The 18450-nt window shown below is 38.4% G+C and overlaps 1 protein-coding gene across 1 annotated transcript in view; it reads left to right on the plus strand.

Moving 5' to 3' along the window:
- Nucleotides 1-2169: 2169 nt before the first annotated feature.
- LOC118210340 (opioid-binding protein/cell adhesion molecule-like) overlaps nucleotides 2170-18450 on the plus strand; it is a 296370-nt gene continuing 280089 nt past the window's right edge. Inside the window, exon 1 of the mRNA XM_035386445.1 lies at nucleotides 2170-2472. Within this exon, the coding sequence (XP_035242336.1) occupies nucleotides 2412-2472 (61 nt within the window). The 5' untranslated portion in view covers nucleotides 2170-2411. The remainder of the gene's footprint in view (nucleotides 2473-18450) is intronic.

An 18450-nucleotide genomic window follows, 5' to 3' on the forward strand; every position in this document is an offset into this window, starting at 1 on the left:
ATGCATTCCTTGCTGTATTGAAATAGAGTTTTAGGGTTCTATTTTACGGCCAGCACATGGTGTGTTGTGAGCCATCACACTGGCAAAGTGGTATCTTCCTCATGGATTTTGACGAACCCAAGCTTGTTTGTTAATTTCCTGACTCATCATGTGCTGATGTGGACTGCAGTTCTGGTGCAGCTCATTGCAATTTTCCGGTCCAGATGTTCACCTGCTCAGACCAGGTCTAAAGCGTAAATCGCAGCACAGCATAGGGTGGGTTGCTAATTTCACGGCTTTCCCATGCAATGGGTCTCATTCTTGAAACGTGTACAATCACATTTGATCGTAAACAGAGTGTAAAAATGTTTACAAGAACATTCATAATTTTTTTTCTCTTATCTGTATTTGTTCATGGCAGTTTCCTTACGCTAATTACACAGATACGTGCAGATCTCTGTTTTGTGTGTGTCATGAATACCATATTGGTTTTTCATAGGAACATTTTTTAGAACAAATGTAGGAATTACATAAGAAAAGTTGCGTGAATTTGGCCCAATGTGTGCATGATCACGGCCTATTCAAAGGTTAATCCATGGTTTTCATGATCATATGCTGTCCAATTTGACTTTGATATAAATCCCACAGGAAAAATGCATACTTTGCATAGACCACGGAAATTGGCAGTATGCCATTCTGTCACTCTAATAATGCATTTGTTTCACAAGATAATGTCTACTGTAAAATTGTGAACTAAACTTGGAATCAGTTCACTGGCCAATACTTGATAGTATCGCATAAAAAAAAAATTCTGGACAGTGGTTGTAAGTAAATCTGATTCTTTTTTTTTTTGAGTGTGTAGAATATTATAATATTATGAGTTCACCATATACTGAAATAGCTGATACAGAAACTGGTTTATTTGTATATTTAAATTACAAAATAGACAACCGCTAACAAATGATTTAACCTAGCAATATTATGCATAAGATTATAAAAAACATTTTGAATAATCAAGCATTCAAATGTGCATTTGCATAAATTTGTGTGAATAAATGAAAATATGTAGGTATTACGTTTTCCACTGGCACTGAAACATTGATATGAGATTACGCCATCAATAACTAACTTGATTACAGAAGGTAACTTCAAACAAAATATTACAGATTGTCCAAGAGAAACATGCACTTCAGACATGCTAGTCAATATACCTCCTTTGTTTGCCAGATAAGAGCTAGCTATCTAGAGCAGATGTCAATGTAACTGAGTTAGAGATATGCCCGTTACCTAATAAATAAATACAGGAATCAAAATTATTTTTTAAAAAAGAACAAATGCAAAGTATGCATTTTTCCTGTGGGAGTTATATCAAAGTCAAATTGGACAGCATATGATCATGAAAACCATGGATTAACCTTTGAATAGGCTGTGATCATGCACACATTGGGCCAAATTCACGCAACTTTTCTTATGTAATTCCTACATTTGTTCTAAAAAATGTTTCCATGAAAAACCAATATGGTATTCATGACACGTGCAGACCTCTGTTTTGTGCGTATTAAAGGGAGTGAAAAGAGGTAATTTGATTGGCTATTATTGAATTCAACTGCAACACATTCGCTGATAATATACTCATCATAATCCAGCCTATTTTTGAACCTGCGCCACATGCTTCGAGCTGTGCGTTCCTCGCCTGTATTCACGAAAACACCTAAATTCAGTGGCCACGCCCCAGTGCACCCATACGCCGCGCCATTGCCATTGCCCATGCACCCTGCGACATTGATTCCAGAATATAGAGCCCATAGTGTAAGGCTGTGCCATGATGAGACTGCTGTAGCCTATACACACGATACACGAGTATGGCTTATATCCTTGAAAATACACACATTTACATCCTATTTAGATGCAAATGTCCCACTTATTGTCCATTAAATCAAAATTATTCTAGTAAAGGAAATATTTGAATAACTCAAAGGGTCTTTTATGTGGCTTTGCAGTACAGAAATAGGAAAATTATTTACTTTCATTTCAGTTATTTTCCTACAGCCAGTCTAGTCTCATCGCAGCACTTGCCCAAAGTGGCACAGCTAGACTGAACAGCAGAGTGCCTGTTCCCAGTTTGACAGACGAGGCTGTGAGCCAATGGCGAGGTGAAGGGGGCGGGCCTGTCTTTTGCCTCCAGATTGCTGCGTATTCCTGTGTCAGTGTAAGTGTAGAATAATCAATGAGAACTCAGTCTCTCTTCTGCTTCAACCTGCGGTGGATTTAACTCACCTTCACAGAGAAGAGCACCAGGGGAGGAAAACAAGACTACATTAATCAAATAAAAGAAAGGAAAAAATAGGAGAGCATTATATCCCTGTTGGAAAAAAAATAAGAGGGGGGAAATATCCAACAAAAACAAAATCCTCAATTGAACATCTTGAAGAATGTATAATCCTGTCTGCTTCCTCATCTTGTCGTGGGTGTTTGCTCTGCTCATATTTCCAGGTAATGTAACTGTCTTTGCCTCCCTCCCTCCCTCTCTCCCCTCTCTCTCTGATGTTTTTTCCTCTGATTCCTTTTTAGACTGTTATCCTAAAATGCCAGGTGTTACATGTCAGACAGGGTACAGATGCTTCAGTAAACTGTGCTTGCACTCTAAGTGATCTAAGAGGGCATTTTCACTTTGATGTGCGCTTTTGTTTTATCAAGTATTCACAGCCAGTTCTACATACAGACAGAAAAAAAAAAAAAATATATATACATACACATTTTCTGAGATTATTGATCTGGGGTATCAGTGGCAAAGCAGTACAGACAGTGGGGATGCCCCTCCAGGGGATCGTTTCACAAAACTTCCCACAAGCGCAGGAGCTGCTCGCTGTCAGCCAGCACCTCCCCCTGAAAAAACACCTTGTGCTGAGCAAAGAGACGCCAAATTTGCCCTGAAAGTTTGTGTTTGCCGACGCCGGGCGTAAAAAGGGGGGTGGGGTGCCGCTGGGGCAGAGTGGGGGAAGGCAACGTGCCAGTACTGCCGCTTAGCTGGTTGGGGATAATTAGGATAATTGTCTGAGGATCGTCAGGTGAGCGCAAAGGCAAATGAGGAGCCTGCAGAAAAAAAACAAAAAAAAAAACAAACAAGCTCCCCGAAGATGATTTCCCCAATAGCAAGAAAACACACACACACTTCTACAGGGGAGCCATGTAGGCATCCGAGACAGTCCAGCAGGAAACAGTGACTCATTTGCCAACATATTTCAGAAAAAACTGATAAAGAACGGAGATGCAGATTTCGTGAGTAAGCTATTTCAGTTTGATCAGATTTTAAAGTTCTCCACTCATATTATTATCGAGGGAAAAAAGGCTTCTAACAGTTTGCATTGGATGAGAGACAAAGTGCTTCTTGAGTAAATACATTCATCATATTGTTGTGATTTTTAAAAATTTTATTTATGGACATAAATACAATTTTATTCATTACCCAACAGATGTGTAGATTGAGAAACAGTCTTGCCAGTGGCATTAGACTGCTAATAGATTGCATTTGACACCATTTCCCCACACGCCTGTGTGTGTGTGTGTGTGTGTGGTAATTTAAATTAATTATTGTTGGGTAACCCAAGCTACCACACACCCACACTAGTCTGCCTCATTTTTTCACAGTCTGTTTTGCAGCCACTCAACAAAAGTCGATTACCATAGAGAACATTCCATTTAAAACTCAAATAATCTGTAGCTGTTCCCCACAGTGAATTTTATGTAAATCAAGCCACCTTTCTAACATAAAAAAACAAAACTGTTGAATATTGAACGTTCAATTACAATACTGTAACATCATAATGAGTGTGAGAGAGTCTGTAGATGTATGACAAATAGCAAGTGTGCTCTTGCAATTAAATGTTGAACAAACTTTACTTGCTGGGAGTGAAGAAAGGACACAGCACCTCATTCTAACCTTAATTGTTCTTAAATAAGTATATTTTTTGAGAGTGGATGAGGAAGGGACACTGACAGTTTTGTTTTCAGTTTGTCCATAAAGCTGAAAGGGGAGATGAATGCAGTCTCCAGTACTGTGCTCCAAATTTTTGCATTACATGTCCAAAAGTGTGTGGACACCTAACACATACAATGAGACAAACAGTTTGAGAGGAAATAAAAATGCAAGGGCCACAGCTGGAGGTCTACAAAACTTGGTTGAATATTGGGGACACAATGTCTCCAAATCTTCCATCAGATACTACCTCCATGAAAATTTTTGCTGGATTTTGCTACAAGGTACTTTAACACTTGAAATCAGGCGTTATGGTCAGAGGAGACCAAAATTAAGCTTCTTGGCCACACAAGAACAGTGAGTGTGGCATTGGTAGAAGGATGTTGATGGTGGAGGGTTTTTGAAGTTGTGGAATTTTTTTGTTGCATCTACTGGCCTGAACTCCACCAAGTACGCATTTTGGCCAGAAACCAGGCTACCTCTGCCAGGGAGCTCAACCTCTGATCCTCTGAAAAAAACTGATCTTTAAGTGAGCCATAGATCTCACGCAAACACCAAAACCAACCAAGATATGGTTAGCTGGCAACAAAATGTCAAATGTATTGTTTGAATGGAAGAGGGTAGTCCACTAACAGATATGAAGGTTTGTGAAAGTTTTGTTTGGTGGAATATGTTCCAGTGTGTTTTCTAATATGATAACATTATACATAACTCAGAAATGTTTTCTTTGCAAAAGAAGAACGCACAAAGCACAAGAAGAATGCACAAAGCACAACACACAGGGGTGTGAATATCTGTAACAATAATTGAAGAAATGTGTTCTTTTGGTTGATTCTATTTATTCATTATTAAAATAATTTCTATAGTATATTTTCCATGTCTCTCAACATCTCCAGGCCTGCGATATGAAATGTATGGCCAAAGACAGATTGTGCTTTTACCCAGAACATAATACCGCTAGTATCAACAAGTGGAAACACTGAAAGAAATGACAAAACCACAGTCAATTGTTGGGGTTATATCTGGATGAATAAGTATACGCTTTAGAATTCTGTACAGAAACATTCTGAATATGCCTTGTATGTTGTTTGAGTGAATGGCTGGTTGTTGAGCCTGTCACTGGCAGAGATACAATACTGAAAGAAACATTTCTACAATAAAGGGACCTTGTGTGTAGAATGCTTGATCATCTATGACTCACTGAGATTTGTTCCTTCTTACACTTACGTACACTGGTGACCTTCTTCAGGTCACAATGCAGATGGTGCCACATGCTCTCCAGTACAGTGTGTGGTAAGACAGTATTACATCAATATGGTTAATTAATCAATTAATTTATTATGTAATTAAAGCCAAGCTATGTGAACTACCATGTCAGGTAGTTGCCTGAGGTGAGGGGGAGGGAGGCAAACAGATTTTGGGGGGAAACTTTTTATTCAAGGCACAGTGTGCTGCACAGTTTACAGACCTGCATTGTTTTGTGAATTTAAAAAAAAAATTGAGATCATTAACTCATAGCCTTTTCCATTTCATTTTATGCACATGCCCAATCAGGTTAATAGCAGACTCAGAGGGCGCATCGACCACATAATGGTCTAACATTTGAGTTGTTTTTTTGATCATAATGTTTTCACAGCCTTTGGTAGCTTTGCGAGATTCTAAGAGAAAGCACATACATTCAATGAAAAGTATAAAATGACATGTCACGCTCTCAAGAAAGCTTTTTTTAAGATAATGCATTTGGTTTGTTTGCGTGTCATCATTGTACTGTAGCGAATTAAAACTCTGGAACAACAAAAACGTTACTGGGGGTACGATTTAAAAAAAGGCTCATAGCAGTGGCAGAAGCTAGCTATGACGGGCCCCAGTGCAAGGATTTATACAGGCTCCCTCTCACTCTCAGCTGCACGCAAACATGTGCACACACTGCACCATTCGGCCTAGATATTTTACAGTAGACAATGTGTTGGGTCGTACAAGTTAGTCGATTGGGAAAGTAGGTTAAGGTAGCCATCAGAAACATGAACCCGGCCCAGCCCGGACAATGCTCAGCTGCAGGCTGGTGGAAACATGGACAAAATGGCCAACGAAACAAACATCACAACTAGCTAGGCCAATAGCTTGCTTAGGCCTACACAATACATCAGTCTAAAAAGCCAAAAAAAAGAAGCATAATTTGGCACACAGGCTCAATTACAATGCACGTTATTAATTTATATTTCCCAACTCATTACTGGGCTCGGAGTAGCCTGCCAGCTAGCTAGGTAGCAAGTATTGCTACAGCCATGATCTGCATAAAGTTTAACCATTCTAGCTAGCTACAAACAATCACCTTACAATAAAATCCAAATGTTATAACCTTGACACATTTTGCTCTCCTCGAAATCTCAAAAGCTACAGGAGGCAATGTGCAAAGATTGGGAACAATCTACAATACCAGTGCTCTCACTACCCATGGAATGCTGTGTGTTGGGAACGCAGGACATTTGACAGTCTGTATTTTGCACTAAAGGTACAAAGGTGGTCCAAAACTAAAGAAAAAAATGTTTTTTGATTATACTGTCACATTTGATTAAAATATTAGATTTTTATTTATTAAGATGTTTATTTGCTTGCATAAATATGTACGGCAAAGTGTTTAAGTTTACTTTTATAATAGTATCTTTGTTAAATAGCTGGCAAGTGGTGATTATCAGCCGCCATTAAATCAGTGTTATTTGGCTAAAAAAAGCTAATGGCAAACAGAGAGTGAGCTGTGCATACAGAAGTTAGGAGAGCTTGAGTCCCCAATTCATCACATCATTTGTGGTAAGTAGCTCAGTGGACCGGAGTCTTAAAATATGAACGGTGTCTTTAAATAACTCATGAGGGTTACGGTTATCCGTATTTTCGTTTTATGATCAAGGTTCACAGTTTAGCACAGTGACTTTGCTATATAAAAAAATAATAACTAGTAAGGCACAAGGTGGCAGCCCAATTCAAACTATAACAGGCTGCGGGCACCATCAGGAACCCAACACAAATCCCCTTGAAAAGCACATCTATTATCTACAAAAGCATCAGCATCTCCTTCAAATTCAGCTCCCGAGCTCTGACGCACTTGATAGAAAGTAACCTATAGCCGGTCTCTCTTGCCCAGTGCTGCTCCTCAGGTAGTCATTGATTCATTTTGATTAAAAAAAAGATTCATTCTTTTAAACAGCATTCTGCTCTTGTGACTGTGACAGGCAATTTCATAACAACCGCAGTTGCCCACGCACCTCACCGAAGGTTACTGGACGATGTTTAACAATACGTGTAGTGAGTTTGGTCAGGTTTATTCAGAACAACTGAGTTCAGATTCTAACATAACGGAAGGACCTAACTCCTGAAAGATAAATTGCTAAGTTAAAAATGTCTAAGTGGCAATGGCATTGGGGAAGAGATGGGGATAACAAAATGGCAGAAACATAAAATTACAATTACAATGCTTCCAAGCCATATGCCCAAATATTTCAAATATAAATTTAACCTGATACGTCTGATTAAACATTTATGTAGCACACCTGTCGACCTCCAACATCTTTGATCTCAAGATCATGAATCATAGAAGAGCCATTTCAAGGATAGACTTTTAAAAAAGACCCTCAGTAAAATTATGTTGACCAAAAAATATAGCTGTGAAAGAAACAAAAAATTGTGCCTGAGGATAAGGTGGACCAAAACCAAAGTTTTTATTGGCAAGCTCTGTCAATATTCAGCACTCAGAACAGGCATCTATTCTGTGATCTGACCTGCTTAAAAGCACACGTATAAACCTTTTTGTACTTCGGCAGACGGGGGAATTGTTGGATTAAAGCTGCCATGTTTTACGTGAAGCCTCAGAGCCTCAAATAACCCCACATTCATCAATGGTTCAAAGAATATAAATGATTTGTCTTTATTTGAAGCTTTATCTAGTGGTAGACAGATGTTCCCAGCAAATAAAGGTGTGTCTGTATGTCAAAGGTAGCCTGGTGTTATTCTAGAAAAGCTTTTACTGGCTTTGAAATGTAAACCTCATTTAAAATTAGATCTTGCTAACACAGAAGTTTTGTTTTTCTATTGAAGCTTTAGACAGGAATTACTTGTGAGCCTGTGAACTGTGCTGGACTTGAAAGCAGACTACAAAAAAAAAAACAGAAGCAGGAATAAACCCAGTAATAGAGGATGTGTATAGTACATTCTTCAGTTTGTAATTCTGTAATGAAAACTCGGTCACCCTTGCTGTGTCTAGAATAGCATACAATGGAATACATTTGTTAAATTGTGAATCATCTGTAATGCAGGGAAATGTGTTACCCTCAGTCAGCAAACCAACGATGTTGCAGATATGGGAGGACAAGTTCACTTTAAGGCAGTAGGCAAATACAAGAAGTTGCAGTTTTGAGACTATTTGTGTTTTAGTTAAATATTTTATAGAGTATGCCATGAGGCAGTATAGCAAGGGGAAAACATTGTTTGCATTTCTCTTTACTCTTCTCTTGTTTGGCAAAAGGGGTATTGCATAAAATGTCTAGATACTCACATCTCATGAGCAATTTATGACTTGTGTCTGAGAAAGGCATTTTGTTTTCAAGGAATATTTTAAAGAGATACATTTATTTTGAATAATTCAGAGTGATTTCAAAGACTGATTTCATAGTAAAATCTGAAAATGAAGAGACGAGTTATGATTGCTTAATTTCAGTGGAAAGAAGTTCTCATCAAAAGAAAAGGCGTTGTTTTTGCAATCAGTAATATGTTTAACTGACAAAAATGGCTTCCATGGTTCCACTATTAATTTCAGCTGCTTTTAACGAAATGGTCTGCTGATACTACGATAGGGTTATTGTTCATTGCAAAATTTCTTTGCACTTTGGTATAGCTTTGGTATACATGGCTTAATGTTTCTACAGCCTCTGAATTTTCTGGATACTTTATAATGCAACATTCACAAACTCAGTTGATGGATTCCTCTATTATTTTTAAATAACTACATGCATTGAAATAATTACTCCTGCTAAAATGAGTATTTTCTGTGAGGGGCACAGCCTGCAGAATACTACTAACCCTAATCTGCAACAAATAGTCATCTTTCTCCCGATGAAAAGAAGAAATGGCGAGTCTTTCACAGATTTCCCACTCTGACCTAAAACCCAACCAAAACGTGTGCGTAAAAGAAAAAGGATATTCATCGTTCAAGCGCTGCACATAAGACAAAGAAATAACCGGAACAAAAAGCACAAGTCTACAGGTCCAGCCACACAAAACTGGTCCACCAAAATCTTCTCCCATTCAGCTGCAGCAGGCTTTGTAGGGCCACAGGCAGGTGACGCCAATCAGGTAATTAGCAGCTTGTTAAGGTAGAGCACAGGTAGAGAGAGAATCACAGATCACAAGCAGGGGATTAATTAAAGCACGGGCATGTAACAATGGGCAAACTGTGTGTTACCTAATGAAGATAATGACTGGCTATTACATTTTTCAAAGCAGAATTTCTATATTTTGATGTGACTTTTTGCATTGACCAAATTGAATATTGATCTTAACATCCGAGGAATGTAGTTGCTTAAGGCCCACCAAGGGGAGGTTTTGCTGGTCAAACAAGCATGATCAAATGATTCTCCAGGCTTTTCTACACTATAAGGCCCTTGCTTAATCATATGTAATATTTACATTACATTACATTCATTTGGCAGACACTTTTAGCCAAAGCGACGTACAATAAGTGCATGCCAAAGGTCATTGGAACAACTCCAAAACACAGGTCTGATAAGGTACAATACTCATTTTGTACAGTTATTCATAGCCATAAACACAATAAGTCCAGTTCACACAGGAAGCATAAACTAGGTCAGAAAGTCATGTTAAGTAAAACTAAGAGGTATGGCAACGAGCTCCACATCAAGTTAACGTTACAAGTGCAATATAAGTGCTGGATGGAGGTACATGTGTAACATGAAAGTGCTACAGCAGTGGTCTCAAACTCATTGCCACAGAGGGCCTTGTGTATGCAGGTTTTAATTCCAACTGATTAATGCTGCCTTAATTGATTTCAATTACGCATGCAGCCATATGCATTTAACTGCATTAAAGCACAGAATATAAGCAACGGTTGTTATTTAGACAACACAAATAACACATTTCACTTTATAATGCATTATGTGCAGACCTACAGCTCTAATTCAGCAAATTATTGAGCTAATGATATAATCAAGGTCTGGGACTGGAATAAAAACCAGCATACACACGGCCCTCCATGGCACTGAGTTTGAGACCACTGTGCTACAGGAACAAGGAGGAAGAGTAAAAGTGATAAGTGATCCTAGATTGGGAGTGCCCTGCAGAGTAGTGATAATTAGTCCATTTACAGTCTGAAAAGATGCGTCTTCAGACTACGGCAGAAGATGGGCAGTGACTGAGTGGTTTGTAGAGGAACAGGGAGTTTGTTCCACCCCTGGGGAGCCAGGGCGGAGAAGCTCCGTGATAGGGAGGAGTGAGAACCATTCACCCGAATGGCAGGGGGTGCGAGTCTCCCGGCTGCAGAGTGGAGTGGTCGAGCTGGCGTGTAGAATTGAATCATGTCTTGTAGGTTGGTGGGGGCTGTCCCGTTGGCTGCATTGTAGGCGAGTGTCAGGAATTTGAACCTGATCCTGGTGGCGACTGGTAGCCAGTGGCATGGGAGTGACATGAGGGAACCTAGGAAGGTTGAAGACAAGTAGTATTTCAGTCCAGTTGAAGACCATCCAGTATTCTGGATCATCTGTAGTGGCTGTACGACACAGTCTGGCAGGATTGCGAGGAGGGAGTTGCAGTAATCAAGACGAGAGGTCACCATAGCCTGGACAAGTAGCTGGGTGGAGTGCGTGGTCAGGTATGGTTGAATCTTCCTGATGTTGTACAAGAGTAATCTGCAGGGCTGTGATGTTGCCTTGATGTGCTCTTAATTTACACATTTTGTTTTTAATTAATCTCTAATGTAGGTAGCTATGCTTCAACTGAAAGGAAGAAAATGAGAAAAAGATTTGGAAGTCATCACAGGAGAGAAGAGAATATGAAGAACAATTTGCATGGGCTAGAAGTAGAAGATTGAATTTCTGAGTGAAAGATGGTAGACTAAGCAGAGGCAAGCATACACGAGAACAGCAGTAAGATTGACCATTCTCTCCAAGGATTTGGTTTTCTTCCAATTCCTTTCAGCAGCTTGTAGTTTGGCTACGACCTGCACATTGAGCCATTTCAGAGATGGATGAGCGGGCCGGGTAGAGATGAGGCATAGTGAGTCAGAGGAGGTGAAGAGACAGCAGAGAAGAGTAGAGTCCTCTACAGGGGGGGAGAGGGCTGAGAGACAGTATGTGCAGAGGTTGAAGGAACCAGACTTGCGTTCAAGATGACAAACGTTCGTGGAAAACTAAGTTTGCAGCGAATAGTTAAATGTTGAACGATTTTAAATGGACATTCCATTTAGTTCGCCACAAACGCATTTTTAATAAAAATGGATGCGACTAAACAAAGAGTCATTTTCGCAGTGGCTTCCATGATATTAGAGGACTTCACTGATAGTGGTCCTGACATTGCAGATATCATACGAGTACACTCTGTATTGTCGTGTGACGCACCTAATGAAAAGGTCAGCAGAATTGAGCGATATCCCGAAGAAGTCATCCCTCGATATGATGATTTTACTTTTCGCTCACATTTCAGGATGAAATGGGCAACCTTTGTTCTCTCTGAGTCTTTCCAGTCAGCAGTCATTTTTGTTTGCGGCGCACTAAATTTTCAGATTGTAAGGTAACGTTAGCTAACGTTTGTGGCAAACAGAAAAAAGTCGCGACAGATAAAAGCATAAGGTCACGTTCCATCATACAAAATATCTTATTACTGTCACTAGGGTTTTTAATGGTTCCCCTGTGTGTACAGGGGAGGGAGAGTATTCCTGGAGGAAAGTAGTAGGGGGGCCTCTTTGTGATGCGGAGGGTGTTCCTGTCCTGACCTTATTTGGGCATACAAAGGGAACAGTGTAATGTGGAAGACTTGCTGCTCAGGATTGCATTTAAGGGAAGTCCAATGAAACATTCAAGGAGAACTGCTTGACAGTTCTCCTGGTACCATAGTCTTCTTGTACAAGCACTTTGTAATGTGGGCATGCATCAATCATCTCTTTCTTGTTCCTTTTCTTTGTCTTAATTTGTTAGATTGTATTTATTTTCTCTTATTGAATAGCTGTCTTTATTTGTCTTGCTTTGCAAAATACAATGTTTACCTTTAACTGCCTTGGTTATCGTCAACTGTCATTTATTATGATCAATATTCCCATTTCAGTGCATCTAATGTATGTGGTTTGCATACACGCTGACCCAGATGTGCATCTTTGCGAGGACCAGTGTATTGTCCTTATATACGGTTTAGGGGTAACACCATAATACGGATTACTTACTGGTAGGGAGGTTGAACGTTCTTCCTGCAATGTAATCGCAATGGGAGTTCCATGCACACACATAAAACAAAATTGCCATCTAGACTCACTTTAACAGGTCATTTAACAAGGAAATATACAAAATCGGAGTAGATAAGTGCATTTTTGAAACGATTTAATTGCTCTGATATTTCAGCGATGTTACTTTAGGAACTTTAGGAAATCAGGAATTACTACGCAAATTTGACTCTGTTTACGAGCATTTGTGCCTGCACTTAACGCTTCACCAAAATGAGTGGGGTGATTATAAAAAACCAAATCACACTGAAGGCATTATTACTCATTTCACTAAGAGAAAAACTCATTGTGACATGTTTCAAATGTTAATTGGTTATTTGTTATTGATACATTCACATATTTAGATGTCCTAAAAATGTTACAGCTGCCAGCGCTCCCTGTCTTATTCAAAATAACCCCAGAAGGGATTTTGTTTTGCTGAAATGAAATGTTATTCAAAATGTAGCCAATCCCTGTCTTGACATCATTCCGATTGTTCAATTCCGATTCGTCCAAGTTATGCCGGGGAAGAGGCCCTATAAAATGTTTTCTGGCATGTCTAGACAGCTAACCCTCGATAGAACAATGAGGTTTTTATATGTATTTCTTTGTCAAGACCTTAGCTACATTGTGGTATAAAGCATCTGAGTTTTACGAATGGGTATTTTTGGTAATTACGGTGAAAAGGAGATGTGCGCAACCATCTGGATTCTGAATTCCCTGCAGATATAATAGTATTCCATAGCCAGCTATAACCTGCTGCCAGTGTACATGTCTTCTGGTGGCTATGTCACTAGGAATTTTAACAACAAGCTTCTTACATGTATATCTTTGCCAGGGTCTTATCTACTGTGTGGTATAAAGCATTTGAGGTTTACGAAATGGGTTTTTTTTGTAATTACGATGAAAAGTAGACATGCGCTGTCTCCGGATTCCGAATCCCCAGGAGCTCGAATAGCCACAGCTAGCTATGACCCGCTGCCCCAGTGTACGTTCCTGGTGGCTTGGTCACCGGAAAAACTAGTCTGAACAACAATATTTTTACATATATTTTTTTCTCCAAGATCGTGTCTACAGTATGGTATAAAGGATTTTAGTTTTATGAATGGGTGTTTTTTTATTAGGGTGAAAATGGGGACATGAGCCTGGTCGATTCCAGTCCCCAACAGCAATGGAATTTTGAAGCCATGGGGCCGCTGTTTTAAAATTAGACAATTCGGCATGTATTGCATTTTGAGAGTACACTTTTCATTAAATGACGCATCCCATAACATAAAAAGCTAAGAATGTTCACTTTAACCACATTTTTTGTTTGACTGCAAATCTAAAATTGTGGAGTAGAGCCAAATCAAGGAGAAAAAAAAAATATCTGTCCCAAATATTATATATTTTAAATGTTTACAGAAATCACATTAAAAACACATTAAACATTTTAAAACTGAACACCATGTGCACTGTATTCTACATTATTCAAAGTTTGAGCCAGCAGAGCCACAGAAACCAAGATGTTCGAGCTTGCACAAGTTTGTTTTAGCGCAGAGGCAAAAAAAAATAAAATAAAATTCTGTTGTGACTTCATGCTTCTGATTTACAGTGAGCTCATGATTGTTTTTCCAACACTCAGCATTCCCAATGGAGAGCAATTCTGTAAACCAAATGGCATGCAATCCCACAATCCATTGCTCCATGAGAAATGGATCTGGATCTCTCTGCAGCTTAGGTATTTTTCATCAGCCGTTTGTACCCCTTCAAGTGTCTGTATAAAAGTAATGAGTTTGTGTACAGCTTCGGGTACAAAGCACTATTTATTACAATTTTGGGTGTGCACGTGAATAATAAGGTTAGATGTCGGTACTTTTTTGAACATAATAATGAAAATGTATTTTTGTTGAGCTTTGACTGGCTCCTTACCACTACTAAACCACCTGTTAACACAGAGAATGCATGCATTTGTATTTTTGACTGCAAACCATGGCTTGCTGTTGACATTACATTACATCACAGGCATTTAGCTGACGCTCTTATGCAGAGCGACTGCAACTTTACATTACATGTAACTTTTTACATTACATTTACATTACATACATTTATACAGCTGGATGTATATTGAAGCAATGCAGGTTAAGTGCCTTGTTCAAGGGTATAACGGCAGTGTCCCCTTGCAGGTTCGATACGACAGGAATCAAACCTGTGACCTTTAGGTTACCATACCAGCTCCTTACCCATTATACTACACTGCCACCCCAGCGTAGTATTACTTTAATATGATTTTTCCCCCTTTAAGTCTGGTGCTATGAGAATAACAATAATTCTATGAACTTGTACTTTGCATGGACCATGGTACTATTTTGTCAAGTCAATGACATGAAAATAAGAAAGTAATAAGCTGTGCTTCAGTGAATGTTCTTCCTTTTCACAATACAGAGTTACCACAGTCACTTAGCAACAAGGGCATATTCAGTGGCAGACAAATAATTTGGATTATGAATGCTTGTGTGTTCTATGACTTGTTGTCTGTTGGGGATTAGGGAAAAAAAAAAAACTTAAGTTCAGTCAAACAAAAAAATTAAACAACCAGCACACATTTTTAAAGTTTGTCTGAAAAATTTAAATGAATTGGACATGGGAAAGCCACCACGTTTGTTATAAATTTAATTGAACCATTCTTCCACACAAGGAACCATAAAAGGCGTGACCTCGACTGAGTCAATATTTTTATTTAAATCCTTAAAGCCCAATGGCTGTGAAATTAGACACTAGCATCTGACAATAACACTGTCTTAAATTATTGCTTTTCAGTCATTGATTCAAGGTGTAGCGCTATATCACACATACCATTGTAATCCTTAGATTCCTTTCACTTTGATGCAAAAAAACCCAATCTCGATCTGTAAAACAACTAGAGATAACAAAAGAAATAACCTTCCCCAAAAGAGGGCAGAAATTGCCACGCCAGACTGATGATTATGGTATTTTATAATCCAATAACTGTCCACAAATTATTTTGTAAGCTTTGATAACTAAAAAAAAGGGGTCCTGGGAGCCTCCACCATTTCAAACAGCCACTGTTTGCTTCAAATTACAGCAGCCTACTTAACACTAACAAGCCTGACTTACAGCAGCCTGGCAGCTGGGTGTAGGTCAGAGCACACCGCAGGGTAAAACCTAGTGCTTTGATTATTTCTGATCAATTTAGTGTATGTGATAAGTAACCATTATGAACACGTTCTGTACATAGAAGCTCTACAAAAGGACACCTTTTGACTGAAATACATCTTTTCTCTCCAAAAAGAGAGAATGGGCAAATAAAGAATATTTTTGAACCCACAATAGAATTCGTTTCTGGAAGTGGGATATGGCTAGGGAAAAAGATACGCACAATATTCAAACTTGGAGATGTTTGATGCCATTTGGAGAAGTTTTGGGCCACCATTAGGAAAACACGTCAAATTTTACTGCTAAATTCAATCCACTTCCAAACCATTATCCTGGTATTGTATACACCCTGGGCTATTAATGGAAAAAAAATCTTGTTTTGTCCAATATCAAAAGTGCATGTAATCATTACAGAATAAAGAAAATACTAAACGATTTTGGATTTCTTTGTTGTTTTTCAGAAAAAGCATGTTTTGTATGTTTACTGAATGAGATTACTGTAAAACCAGAGGATTTGGTCCTTTTGGTACAAACATGCTCTTAATTTCAAGTTTTGAACATGTCTTAACTGCATATAGTTTTGTAGATAATGGGGTTACAATATAATTATTCATAATACAAAAATGAAGAAAATGCTTTTTGTCCATTATAAAGTAATAGAAACCGAAGACAAAACCTTCGGTTATGCTGAGCTGTAACGCTATTAAAAAATGTAAATGTTATACATCGTTAGAAAGCTTATTCTGTTACTTATTGTATAGAGTAATTGTCAATCCAGCCAGATTTCACTACAAAGGTGGTATTACGCACAGCTAATTTGGAAGGTACCGCAGGTGTCACAAATGAGCGTATATTTCACGAACTGATTGTCCAAGATAATAATTATATGACCACTCAGTCTCAAAAAGGACATCTCTACACGTAAAACCAACAGTAAGCTTGTATATTGTGGATATGTAGAACTACTAAAGATCTATGAAGCAAAAACTAAGCAGTGTACCCAGCGTCTCCTAATCTACCCAAAATGTCTAAATTATGCATTGCTGTAAATCATAACAAATTCACGTATTTCACAACAAATCAACTGTTTTTACTCCGGAAACTCACTGTTGCATCATTTTCAAGTGGTAATTACAAGCTTTCTGTCAGTACAGTGGTCTAAAATAGCTAGGGGTCCAGAAACATATCCAAAATCTCTCCAAAAAGCATATAAATGAGCCCCTTATGAAGGTTTAAGATGAAACATTAATATCAGATTTTAAAATAATGCAAAAGTCACACAATGCTGTACAGTACCTAAATGTGTAATAATTAACTCTTGAATGTATTTCTATACTCTGTACTCTCATATGTTTTCTTGTATGGGGATGGGACAATACGAAAACAATTTTCAACCGTCCACCACGTTTTGGCAGTATTCCAACACTTGTCATCACTGTTGCATGCATCACAAAAACTATTACACTACTAACTAACGCTTACATTACAGTGTGAAATATCCACATTATATAATACCACTAGCCTATTTAAAGACACTCAATTTAAAAAAGAACATGTATAATCGAAATATTTTGAGCAGTAATACTTACATAGCAATGATGAAATTTTATCTGTTTATATTTTATTTGTTCAGTAGATGGAGACAGTAAATCAACGATACAGTTCAATCCGCTTCTGTTTTGCTTCAGAAAACGATGTCAGATAGGTCTATCAGCATACACATGGCTTAGCTATGCCAAGAAGTCCTCAATAATAATAGTATTTTCCAAGAAATTACAAAAAAATCGTTGACAACGGTTCGTTAGGTGCAGCGTCTTTTACTGCTACCACAGAGTGAATGAATAAGTGAATGGATGATAAGAAAAATTCCGGTTACGCTGATCTATAAAACGCTATTCCAAAAGCAAAATTAGACATGTTATACATCGTTAGAATGCTTATACTCTCACCTACTGAATACATTAATTGTAAATCAAGCCAGACTGTACTAAAAAGGGCGACAACGCCGTGAACGACAGGTGTGGTATTACGCACAGCTATTTTGGAAGGTACCCAGGCATATATGACCACTCAGTCTCAAAAGGGACATCTCTATGCGTAAAACCAATGGTAAGGTTGTGTATTTATTCAATATTTAGTCCTAAATATTGACTGTAGAATGACATGGTATCATTTTTTAAAACTTTGTCTAGTTTATTTTGTTATTCAGTGAGTAGCGTTTTCACTGCTGTATTGGCATATCTTAGGGCTATTGTCGGGTTTATCTTGTTGCTATGACAGAATACGATTTTTTAGTAGTGAAATCATGTTTTTATGAATGCCCACATACACTATTATCCAGTGTGGGTGGAGGGTGTAGTTGCAAATGAGACTGTAGGGAGGGGGTGCTTGGCAAATGAACAACTAGGGCGACCACGGTGGCGCTTTGAAACTCCGTCTTCCGCATAGTTGTCCTGAATTGTCCACTAATAAATCTAGAACACAATTTGTGTTTTCAACTCATAGTTTGGTTGTAGGAGCACTGAATGTCTGAGTTGAGCAATAGGATGCCAGTATCATGGCTACTAGGGGATTGCACCAACAAGTTTAAGTTCATTTAAAATCAAATCTACCTCCATATCTAGATAATAGGATCCTCTTAAAAATGCAATGGATAAGAACCACAACAATTCTTAGTAAATCTAGCATAATGAAAATAAAATGACATTTTTCTCTAGGCTCTTTGTTTTGGTTGCTTGCCAACACAAAGATATGCAAAGATGTATTGAAACAGGACAATACCCCAAAGAATGTTAAATGCTGCTGTGTGTTTTGGACTGTGGATTGTATGGTTTTATGACGGTGGTCTATAAACAAATATAACAGC

Source organism: Anguilla anguilla, chromosome 12, assembly GCF_013347855.1.
Source record: "Anguilla anguilla isolate fAngAng1 chromosome 12, fAngAng1.pri, whole genome shotgun sequence".
Lineage (NCBI taxonomy): Eukaryota > Metazoa > Chordata > Actinopteri > Anguilliformes > Anguillidae > Anguilla > Anguilla anguilla.